Source organism: Manis javanica, chromosome 8 (assembly GCF_040802235.1).
Source record: "Manis javanica isolate MJ-LG chromosome 8, MJ_LKY, whole genome shotgun sequence".
Classification (NCBI taxonomy): Eukaryota; Metazoa; Chordata; class Mammalia; order Pholidota; family Manidae; genus Manis; species Manis javanica.
The window spans coordinates 61,832,000-61,844,347 of record NC_133163.1 but is presented as its reverse complement, the minus strand read 5'-3'; the positions used below and the strand labels follow the sequence as shown (position 1 = coordinate 61,844,347).

Here is a 12,348-nt window from a genome sequence, read left to right as displayed (position 1 = left end):
TGACAGCTGGACAAGAATGCACAGAAACAGACAAGGGAAAATACAGAGGCCATGTCCAAAGCTGGGAGGTTTGGTAGATGTGGGGAGCATGGGTCAGGAGGGAAAGAGGGACAGAGAGTTGCCGAAGAACATGTCTCTTAGAGAAGCATCTGTAAGATAACCAAGATTGTTAACTGGAAGAAATAAACTTACACGAAGAATGAGAATTCTCACCATGTGGTTAAAGGTATGGGATCTGTAGCTAGACTCTTGGTTCAGATCCTTTCTGTGACTTACTAGCTGTGTGAGTGTGGACAAATTACTTATAACTTCTCTGGTCTTCAGTTTCCTTATTTGTAAAGTGGAAATAATAATACCAACTTGGGTTGTTGTACAGATTGAATGAGTTAATAAGAGTAAAAGAATTTAGAATATTGCTTGATACCCAGGAAACATCAATGAATGTTAGCAACTATTGTGGTAACCATGTGATCAGCGTCTGTACGTGGCCCTGAGCTGTACAGAGTGCTTTTAGCATGCTCTCTCATCCTTCCAGATTATCCATAAGACTAATTTATGACGGTCGGGTGGTATATGTATATTGTCAGCATATGAAGATTACAACTGTCCTCCTTAGGGGCAGTTTTTAGGGTGGCTAAATGTGGATTAAGCTGAAGACAATGGTAACATGGTAAGAGGTTTACAACTGCTTTGGATAAGTCCCTTACTCCCACTCATTAGGCTTGGTGTGAACAGGTGTGAACAGAAGAAAACTGACAGCCTAAGTCTCTAAAGCATGTTGTTGGTGACGGAACTGCATTTTTAACTCTTCTTCATGGCTTTTCCTCTTTAAATGAAGGGACCTAACAGAAAAAGAGCAAGAGAAAGTAACAGTTTATACATGATGGCTCCTGATGCTGTCATAGGAAACTCCTGCCTTCCTCCTGCCTAGGACATGGGCTGGCTTGCTAGTAGGCATCTTGCTCTGACCACCTTGCTGGGAATCAGGTAAATGGTACTTCTTATTGGTTAAACCTCTGTATGAATCTGGTTGAGGATATGCTCTCCCAAAGAGCCCCCTCGGAAGACAGTCTCTCCGTGGTCCAGATCTCGTAGTCCTACGGCCTTTGTATTTTATTAGGCTCTCTTCCACCCTGTAGACCCCAACGCCTGTTTTCTCTGGTGCTCCAGGAAAAGAAAAGGCAAGATACTAAACAAGTGGTTATTTTGCACCTTTTCCCCCAAAATATTTGTGTCTTTGTCACCACTAGTAGCAGAAAACAAAGCTACAAAACTTTACCTTTACATTATCGGAGGTACATCCCTTCTGGATGAAGAGCTTGGGAGAGCCAAGCACTCAGCCAGCTGACCACAGACAGGGGCAAGTTGGAACAGGGACTTCTTCAGAAATCCTCTCCTTTTCTTTCCCATCTGCTCTGCCAGGGCTGACCGGGAAGCCCCCAGGGCAGTTTCCAATGTCTTACAATGTCCAGGCTCCCTCCCCAGCAATCATTTATTAGAAAGCGGTTTTATGATACAAATTTGATAATCTCCCATGCACACTGGCACTGTTCTAATTGAAGTTGTAAGCCCATAAAATTCAGGCCCTTTGTCTTCCTGAAGGCCACAAGGTTTAAAAAGGTTTAAAAAGATACTATTGTCCTCCCTAACACCCACTACATTGTCACCAGGGACTGGTTAAACAGAGTTCTGAATGAAACAGTGCGGATTTTGTCTAGGTCCTTTTCAGGCCTGACAATGCCCTTTTCACTTCCGAAGACAAAAGGAGGTTTAAGGATCGAGATTCTTCTACGATAACCGCATCCATATGGAAGGCAAGGTGGCCAGCAGCTGAGCTCCAAGCACCCCACTCCTTCTGCCCTCCTCTCTCCACCCCTGCAAAATCCCAGGTGATAACACCGCCTCAGCCACCCTACCTCCTCCTCTTTCTCGTCCTGGGACAAGAAGTGAGGGTCGCAAACGAGCCCAACGCTTACTCCTCACAGACCTCGTTGGGCTCAGCTCTCTTCCCTGGGTCTGATGCCTGAAACTGCTCTCCTCACACTCGTCTCCCTGCAGCCAAGGAGGGAGGCCCTCACTTCTTTGAGAGGGTAACCACCTGCTTAGCAAGCCCTGCGAAAGCATATTACAAACAAATTAGCAAATTAATTACAAATTAGCATACTCCCAGGCGAAAGGCATTTTTACAAACACGAGGGGTGGAACATTGGATCCCCGAGCCTAGTACGCATTCGGACCGCCAGTCAAGTGAGCCCGAACAGAGGCTCCCACACCTACGTCTGGCCACCAGGGCTCTCCAAATCGATCCTCCTTCAGTTGGCAGCCCTGAGGCGGGTAATAATACCCCACCACCCTTTTGCTTTTTCATTGCGTCACCCCTCCCCATCCGACCTCAATAAGGTGTGACGCCAAGAGGAGGCAGGAATCACAGCTGCCAAGCGAGGCAGTCTTAGGCTTAACTGGGGGTTACACGTTCTCTTTGGCCCCCGAGCCCCGGCTGCCGCATTCCGGAAACTGATGGCCTGCATCCAGGCCCGGCGGCTCCCGGCTAAGTGCGCTCGGCCCCCAGCCCCGCTGGCAAGTCTTCGGCGAATCCCTACTAAGACGCTAACTATACCTTGTTGTGGACGACTGAGCTGACTTTTGGTATTTGAAACGTCAGCAACTCGGGGGACCAGAGGGGCCTCCGCGTCACTGGGGCCGAGAGCCAACTTCCGCTGACGGAAACCCCACGGTTGTCTCTGCTCCCTCTCCGCACAGTGCACCCGCTCCCCTCCCTAATACTTCCTGAAGCTAAGTGGGACTGAGATCTGCCCTTCGACCCAAGCCGGGGTGGGCCCTAACTTAGCTCATCCAGAACTGAACTGGCTCCCCGAACCCCGGTCCGGGAAGTAGAGGGACACCGGCAGGCGCGCGGGGGGCACAACCCATTTAATTCTTGCACCACAAAGAGGAAAAGTATTCTATTTCTTTTAAAATAAGTTGCTTCTCATACAAATATCTATTTAAAAATATACATACAAGATTTGAGCAATAAAATCTAGCTCTGGGGCTGTGGTGGTCGAGGGAAGGGGAAATCGGCAAAAGTTCCCCGCGCGAAGGTAGGTGAAAGCGGGACAGGAACCGCGGCGCCGGGGGTGCGGCCCGAGGAGCGCTCAAGGTCCCAGGCTCCAACCCCCATCCGTCCGCAGAGCGCATTCCCGGGTCAGGTGCCCGCGCCCCGCAGCTGCCTCACCAATTCCAGGAGACCAGGGCGGGGGGCGCTAAGTGCTGGTAGGCAGGGAAGAGGCCAAGCGCCGAGCCCGGCCCGAGGGCGGCGTATCCCGGCAGAGGGCAGGCGGTGGCCAGGGGCGCTCCCCTCTTGTCCCGGGCACACATCGAGCCTATGTGGCCGCTGCCGCCGCACGGCTGCCCGTCGCGCACCAGCACGGGTACCACCACGCGGCGCAGCAGACCCGGCGCGGCCCGCAGCTCGCTAGACGCTGCCAGGTCCGGCGACTCCGAGGCCCCTGGCGCGCGCGCGCGCTTCAGCTTGTAGCGATGGTTCTGGAACCAGATTTTGACCTGCGTGGGAGTGAGGCGCAGCAGGCGCGCCAGCTGCTCGCGCTCGGGCGCCGACAGGTAGCGCTGCTGCCGGAAGCGGCGCTCCAACTCCAGCGTCTGCGCCTTGGAGAACAGCACCCGCCGCTTCTTCCTCTTCTCGGCGTCTGAGCCCGGAGACGCAGGCCGAGCAGACGGCCGCTGGGACGAGTCGGCAGGACTGGTCTCTGGGCTGCTCTCGTCCGAAGCTAGTGACGGCAAAGGAGAGACAGCCTGGTGAGACGCCGGCTCCAGTGCGGCCAGCTGTCTTTTGAGCCACCGGGCAGAAGGCACCCCCACTCACCCGCGATTTTGGGGTGAGGCCATTTCCTTCCTTGGGCCCACATTTGGACACCTGCCTCTCTCCCAATTCAGTGACCTCGTCTGTACCACAACCCGAGCCTCGCCCTTAAAGAAACCCAGCCCAGAGCCCTCTAAAAACAAGTCTGCACGGGTCGCTGCGCTGGCAGACAAATTTCCCTCAAGCTGTGTTACCAACCAACACTGGCCGCAGAGAGGTCGACTGCACTACAGATTACCCAGTGAATTCAGGGGAACTAAACTTGCCAATTGCTACCCATCCCAAACGGATGCCTGGAGAACGTAGCCGTGTTTCCAGGCATTTAAAGGCGGTGTCTTAAATTAAATATTTAAATATTCTGAACCCTAGAAACAGAAACCCAAATTCTGGGCGTTTGTGCGAGGGCAGGGGTCCGCTCTCAGGATATGCCGACTGGGAGACGCACGGCGTAGGGCTTTGAGGAAGGCAGAGCCTCCTGTTCCAAGGCAGGATATCCAGACTGTGGGCTGGGGTTTGGCTTCTCAGCTCCGCAAGGGCCGGCCGCTTGGGTCCTCGTCTCACCGCTTCCCGACCCCCCAAATCGTCCTCCGTTCACTCACACGGGTAGTGGCCGCGCTCCGATTCTAGCCAGGTGGCGCAGGGACCGGGCCCTGCGGCACGGCGCTCCGGTTCCCGCCTCCGCAGGTGCTGCGCGTCCTGGTCCGGTAAATCCAGGAGACTGCGCACCGTGAAGCTGAGACGTCCAGAGGTGGCCATGGCCAAGGAGGGGAAGGAGGCGGGGCAGGGCAGGCTGGGAACCAGGGGGCCGCCTAGGACGCCTCTCCTACGGGGGGACCTGAGAGGTGCACGCGCTGAGCTGACTGCCGGGGTATTAGCGCTCTTACAGAGGAATCCCTGTTTATATAAACAGCTCTTCCCACCCGGGATGCTTTGAAAGCCGAGGTCCTGGTCTCCAGGGTGTTAAGTACCTGAATGAGTGGCGGACCAAAGCCCCCGCGAGCCCGGAAGGTGCCACCTCCGCCCCCCGCTCCGCCCCGTCCCCCGCCCCTCGACGCCCCGTTACCTCCCAGAGGCGGCAGGAAGCAGCCCTCAGCATTAGCGATTCTGTCTGATTAGCCCAAAGTGGGGACAGATAATGGGGATTGTTACCAATGAATAACGTCTTGGGTGGCGAGCGATGGCTACCACCCTCCCGTCCCAGCCCAGCTTCCTCCTCCTCCTGGGCTGACACCGGGCCTCGCCCTGCGGGAGCGCCGGGAAGCGTGGTGGCGGCATGGGTGGGTTTATGAGCACCCAGGAATTTATTCCCTGTTTGCTTTATTCCTCGAGCTTGTTTGCTGTTGTGTTCGTTTCCCGCAATTAGCCAGAAAGTGATTTACAAGGTGGCGTTAAATTCTGGCGCTCTTTCTCTTTCTGGTTGGGCCCCTGTAAGGAGTCAGAGGCGAGAAGTTTCAGGCATGCATAGGGGAGGGACCTGGCCAGGCCGGCTTCTGGGCCGAGGATTTCCAAGGCCGCTAGGAGCCGCCCCATATCTCAAACGTCTCCCAGAACTTAAGGGGTGCTGGGGAAGGGCTGGCAGCATTCGGGGAGCCCGTGCTCTGCGCGCGTTTCTCCAGACCGGCAGAGGCGGAATCTATCCAAGTATACAGGTCCGAAGTGCCAACCTCGTCGTCGGCCCAGCCCCTTCAGGCCGCACCAGGCACTGGCTCGGGCCCCTGGTTGTGCTGGTCAGAGCTGAGCCCAGGCTCACTGTAGGGCCCCCGGGCGGCGGCGTTTCACAGGGTGACCTATGAAGGCTTTTGCAGCCTCCTTGCCATCGCCTGGCGCCACTTGTGTGTCTCGGTTCCGTGGCTTCCGTCCGGCCTGGGCTCCTTGCCCCAAAGCAGCTGCGCGGCCTAGTCCAACAATGGACCAAGCAGGACAATTAGGACGGGGCCCTCTGAGCAGAAAAGACGCCTTTCTCCCAGGTCTTCTAGCTTCCACAGCCCCACCCGTGCACCGTAGATGGTGCAGGGAGTCGGGTGGGCAGGGATACATTTTGTCCGATCATAGCTTTGCCCTGACAGCTCTGCAGTCCGGGCTCAGCGAGCGTGCTTTCGGAGGCCTCTGCTCCCGCCGCCAGCGGTTTGAGTATTTCGTTGTTGATTATTAGTGATGGGCTAGGGCTTGGGTGGCCGCACCCAAAATCCTGGCTCCATCTGAGCTGAATTCGAACCTGGTTCCTGTGCAGTTCCGCTGGGCGGGCGCACCCTCCCCAGCAGCCTCCTTGTCAAGCGTGCCGGAGGCGCCGGGGTCTGAGCTACGCTCTGGGTGGTCGGGCGGAGGCAACCCCAATACAGGCCAACTGCTAGGCCGCGGACAAAGGGGAAATGGAGCTCGACGCCCCGGACCTGTTGGAAGCATTTGTTCCAGTCAAGATTTTGCATTTGTTCAGTCCGAAATAAAGCGTGATTGACGCCTGCTCACAATGCGCTTTAGCCCGCTGGGATAAATCGGAGCTTGTCCCGTGTTGTCATGGTTTTCAATGGGGTTCAATGGGATCGGGAGCACGATCAACTCTGCTGGCCGTCTCTCCGAGGGCCCGGCAATAGATTTATTAGTTATGTCTTTTTAAATAAGATTAAACTGAAATGACTGGGCCGTCTTCTCTGAGATGGGGCGGAGGAGCCAGCTGGGGGAAGACTGGTGCAGCAGAAGCCGTAAATCCGTATCCACCATTCCCCAATACCTAAGTTCTTGCTTGTTAGACGTTGGGCAGGTACAGACTGGCTCAGGGCCTCATGGACTTCTCTCTGGCTGGAGCCCAGTGCCTGGCAACCTCTGCTAGCCCATCTCCTGAAAGAGGTGATAGGAGGCATTGACAAACACTGTCCTAGAGAAGAATCAGGACAGACTCTCAAGGCAGTCAGGTAGCAGGAGCTCTGGCCTGGGAGTCAGCTGGCCTCCCAGCCCTGCCCCTAATTAGCTCTAATGTCTCATCACTCTGAGCCTCCTTTTGCCTCATCTGAAATAAAAGAGAATAGAATTTGGTAAAAGTACCCTACCAGTTTTATGATTCCATACCTCTGGAATTTTTCTAAAGCCATCTTCTTATATTAACCACCCTCCTCCCTCCCATTCTGGAATCCTCATCCCCAAGACTCTGCCTCCACATTCTCTAGAATGTTCTAGGAGAAGGTGTGCCATCTTTTTGAGTTTTTGAAGGACCCCCCACAAGAGTGGAGTCGAGTAGATAACAATTTTGGAAAGAATCAAGTCAGGAGAAGCAAAAGAAGAGTCTTTCCTGGAGTGACTGACCTCTCTTAGCCTTTTAATCTATTTAACATCCTAAGCCCACACTGACATGTGGAAATAAGTAAATGGCACTCTTCAGTTCTTAAGAGCTCTTCAGCATCAAATATTTGCTTTTACTCTTAGTATTTCTTCCCAAAGAGGAGATACATCCCCCATCTAGCAGTTGTGTTCTGAAGAGGACCTTGCTCTGGGATTAGCTCCAAATACTACTTCCAGCCTTACCTTACCTCATCTGGGAGCAGTGTTTCTGGGCCCCAGACTATTTTGAATATCCCTGGGAAACTGTACCTCCTGATCTGGAAAGCACATAGCTTCTCTGCATCATCATGGATTGCCCCTCCTCGTTTAGGTGCCTTTGCTCTAGTCTAATCTTCCTGTCAACTCTGTTCTGAGAGTTTGCCTAAGTTATCTACAAGAACCAGAGCTTAGAGGCTCCAGGACGTTGTTCCATTTAAACTATACCTTCCGAAGAAATGGAGGAAAAGAGGTGAACAGCCAGAATTATTAAAGAAAGGTGCTTTCTTTGTTCCCCTTCACATTGGATAAACTCAATGGGAGGAGAAAATTATTTTAATATTGGGTCAATAGAAAAAATAGTCAAGATGTTAAGTTTTAGTTTTTATAGATATCGGAAGTATCTATATGAATTGCCTCCAATTCCTACAAGTAAGCATCTAACTGGGTATTCTTTCCAGATTTATAAATATTTTTTGGTGTTCTGGACACTTGAACTTAAATTTTGCAATTCAAGAGAGCTTGAGAACATTATTACTTAATTAGATAAGTATTTGTTTCCCTGTAATTGGATGTAGTGCATCTCAATCCCAGTAAGAGTTTTTAATCTTTAGGCATCTCTGTTATAGTGAATGCAAGCAGTCTGCACTAATCACCCTTTCAAAAATATTATCCAAGATTATCATTGCTGCTGCATGTTTAAGACTAGTAAATCTGAAATAAAACTAATGTATCTTGATTTTTAAAAATTGATTGCTTCTATATCTTGCATTCCACTTTTAAATCCTTCCATTTTGGTTAAGTGTTTCACAAAATCCTGCAGATCTATACAGTATTGGAGAGAGGCAACATTGCAAATTCCCCTTGATAAATGGAGGGCCCTCAACTGCCAGGACATTTTTCTTTGCCTCATAGCAACTGCTCTTCCCTTTTTATCGGTATTCTGGTTAAAACAGCAAAGGAAAATAAAAGTGGGCTTTTGACACTTCCAAGAAGAAGTGAATGATCTTGATCAGCGTTAGGATGGAAAGAAAAGGCAGCATTTAAAATCAGACCTCTTCGCCTTTCCTTCTGAAAACTAGTTGCCATGAATAAGTAAACACTTCCCTTTTAATGGCTAATAATCAATTGCTTGGTGGTGGTCCAGGCCTGCCTGCGATTCTTTCTTAGTTATATTGATGATACACACACAGACCAGGGAACAGCAATTACTTTCAGACTGGGAATTTAGCATATGTTTGAAATGGGCTTTAGATTTTATTGTTTAATGCCAAAGATAAGATTTGAAAGATCCTACCTTAAGTCCTTAAAATATTGACTTTACATGGGCTTTTTTGTTATTGTTCTTGATCTCTAGAAGTTTATCTCTCCTAATATGTTTAGCTAGTTGTTCAAGTATATAGGTGAAAAAACTAGGGGATAAAATGGTTCAATGAATTAAAACGTGAATATTTGATTATCTATAGTTTTCCATTTCAAAGGGCCAGAAAATAACTTAAAAATGTTTTTAACTAGTTTGTTAGTTTATTAAATATTTCTGGTCTTTCCCACAACTTACAGTGATATAATAAGATTAGCTGTACTAACATGGAATGTAAATTGACATTAGCTGTGATAGCACAGAATGTACACTGACAATAAAAATAGTAGCACACCTTTAGGAGAGTGCAAATTCGTATTTGTTCAGAGCTGAACTCTTTTTATTTAATCTTTTTGTTTAAGATACCAATTTATACTCCTTTGCTTAACTAATACAGATGTAGTTTATATAACACAGGATTTTTATTGATGTTTACAGAATAATGGTCTAGGCCCTAAGTCACACTTAATGTCATATACAGACATTCACAGCAGAGACTGACCATAAGAATATATTTTATGATGCTCCAATAGCTCATATGGACCTGCCTGCAGTGCATCCTTGTAATTACCAGACTTCAGTTCAAGTTGCTTAATATTATTTTTTCTTAAATAACCGAAGCATTGTAATGAGGCCACTTTTTAAATATATGTTACATTGTCTGAGATTAACTTTGGGATTTTAAAAGGATTGCTTGAGAGATATTATTTCTGTCTTATTTAACAGCAATTTAAATACTGAATCAGTTATTATTTGGAGAAATATTTATTAATATTTGTCAAAGATAAGGACCACAGTCTCTCAGAGGGCTTAAGAATCAAATATTCCATTTTCTTAATAGTAATGATGATAGCAGTAGTAATAAAGTATCACTTTATGTTTTATACATTTGAGAGTGCTGACAGTGGGTTCTCACACTTCCTATTGCATCCCGAGTCAGGGTAGATTATCTAGAAGAAGAAGAAAAGCTTAAGGAGGGACTTGAAGGCAGATAGACTGTGATAGCCCTAGAGCTGGAGAAATTCGGGGACCGAATGAAGAGGAACTAAGAGGAGAGAGAGGGTTTATTGTAATAGAAGGTATTAGAAGAAGAATGATTAAAAGGTAGAGACAGAGAGCCTGCACTAGCTTAGACTTACAGGTTCAATTTCATCTCATTAACTCAAAGAGAAAAAAATGTTATGAGCCAGTAAATTTCAGTCAACAGTGGCTTCTATATGCTTTCCCAAAGTCCTTGTATTTCTAAAAATAATTACAATAGCTTCCAGCTATAAATAAGTCCTGGAAATTTACTGTACAGCATGGTGACTATCATTAACAATACTGTATTGTGTATTTGAAAGTTACTAAGAGTAGATTTTAAAAGTTCTCATCACAAGAAAAAAAATCTGTCCCTATGTGTGGTGATGGATGTTAACTAGACTTATTCTACAATATATACATATTACATTTTACAATATATACATATTTCAAACCACTGTGTTATACATCTAAAGCTAATACAATGTTGTATATCAGTTATATCTCAACTTTAAAAAGTGGTAATAAACTTGAGCTTTCAAAGAACTTCAAGTTTTTCTAAATCTTACTCAGTTTACTCTTAAGTATTCCTTTGGAAAAATATCTTCTCCCTTTTCCAAGAGGAGGCAAAGAGTGCACAACAGGAGCATGAAATGACAACCTGCAGGAACTTCCTCACAAAAAGCAAAAAAACTATACGTTTACTACAGTCTCTAGGAATGAGACTTTGCCAGCAAAGGTGGCTGTCTTTGTATTCTTGATTAAATGGGTATTTGCACTAAAGTCAAATACCACACAAAGGAAACAAAACAAAATAAAAATGTCCTTCGTGTTCTGTTTTTCAATCATTTGTGTGAAGAAGGTTGTTGGCCTTTAACACTGTCAGTGAAAAGTTCTTCATTGGAAGGAGACATTCCACTCACCCTGCTTCTTGTGCACAGGGAGCTTACCATGGAAACTACCCTGGAGCCATCTGACAAATATATAAATGACAAAGCTCAACACTGGGCATTTTAGGTTTAGCTTTATCTCAACAACAGGGTATGAGGAAGGGTGTTCAGAATTTCTTGAGAAATTTATTGTTCTATTTGTCTTGCTCTAAATCTTTAAACCCATAAATTGGATTTTTTTCAAGTTAGGAAACTAAGAAATGACTTTAAGGAAATTCTGAACTAAAACATGTATGCTATGTATTTAACACAAAATATGTATGATAAGGCTGCACTTTTTCAGATGATTTTTTAAATGATAGCTTGAGTATTCCCAAGATAAGAAATTCATCTTTAATATTTGTTTGTATTTTTTAATTGGTTATGACCTTTAATTAAAGGAATGAAAAAAATTTTTTTCCCACTGAACAACTTTCTTTTGTTTAACAGGATCTCTTCTAAACTGTTTTTGGCTTATCCTTCATATACAACATTTCGATTTGTAACATGAACCTGAGGAAATTTAAGAGAGTGCTTCACAAAACTTAAGTTGTATTTTCTTTCTTTCTCTCCTTTTCTTTCATTCTTCCTCCCTCCTTCCCTCCTTCCCTCCTTCCTTCCTTCCCTCCCTTCTTCCCTTTCTCCCTCCATCCCTCCTTTCTTTTTTGATTCCACCTGCTTGTCAAGTTATCATTTACATGGTAACCAATCCCAGGTTGGATTCCAAGTCTGTGTCCAGATTTCCACTGTCCATAGTCCACATGAACCAACTTAAAGACTGTCTGTGTCTGATACAGCATGTTTTCATTGCTCATTTTCATTATCAGCTTCTCAAAACAGGGCAGTTTATAAAAACTAGATTGATATATTCCTGGGTGGCTATGGCATCAGGACATGCACATTTTGTGTGTGTGTATACATAACTGAAACTCAGTTCTTTTCTTAAGCATTGGAAGTATGTGTATATTTAGGTGGTTGTGGTGTAAGGAATGGATGGCCACACATTGGATTTTGGTTGCTGCTTTGGCTTTGGCTGTGAAAGAAAAAAGAAAGAGAGAGAGAGAAAGAAAGGAAGAATGAAGGAGGAAAGTTTTTTTCCTTTAAGCACAAAGATTGGGCTGTAAAACTAATATAGATGAGGAAATTAAAGAATATGTATACCTAAAGTTAGCATGCTATTTCTTATATATTATTAAAATGATTATTAAAAGTTATAAACTTTCTGAAAGCTTAGATCCCAGAATACAGAGGGTTAGACAGTATAATTAGTAGGTCATCTCTGGTGAATTTAGCCTTCTGGTTTCTTCTGTAATAAAAATCAAAACCACACAGGCTTTGTGAATTATCATCTTATTTATTTTATGCAATCATTAGGAAAAGTACATGAACATCTCTTCATGATGCATTCTTGTTTTTTCCATTATTGAGATTTTCTATTCAAATTCTAGAGATTTTCTATTATTCAGATTCTGGTGGGATCCTGATTCTCCCATCAGCTGATTGGTCATAAGAGCATCCTCAAGGGGCAGGCAGGGAAAAGGGGGGGGAAATCTCCTAGTGTCTCTAAACTAATCCAAGGTGTTTGCACTGAATGGAGGGAGAAGTGATGGGTGAAGGGAGGGAGGAAGAAG

General features: G+C 46.5%; 1 protein-coding gene across 1 annotated transcript; it reads right to left on the bottom strand.

Moving 5' to 3' along the window:
• Positions 1-3,055: 3,055 nt before the first annotated feature.
• On the bottom strand, positions 3,056-4,704 carry NKX2-8 (NK2 homeobox 8). Its single transcript, XM_017653717.3, has 2 exons — positions 4,480-4,704; positions 3,056-3,788 (listed from the first exon to the last, which is right to left on the bottom strand). Exons 1-2 carry the CDS (start codon positions 4,634-4,636, stop codon positions 3,232-3,234), a joined length of 714 nt encoding a protein of 237 aa, XP_017509206.3. The 5' UTR covers positions 4,637-4,704; the 3' UTR covers positions 3,056-3,231.
• Positions 4,705-12,348: the final 7,644 nt, after the last annotated feature.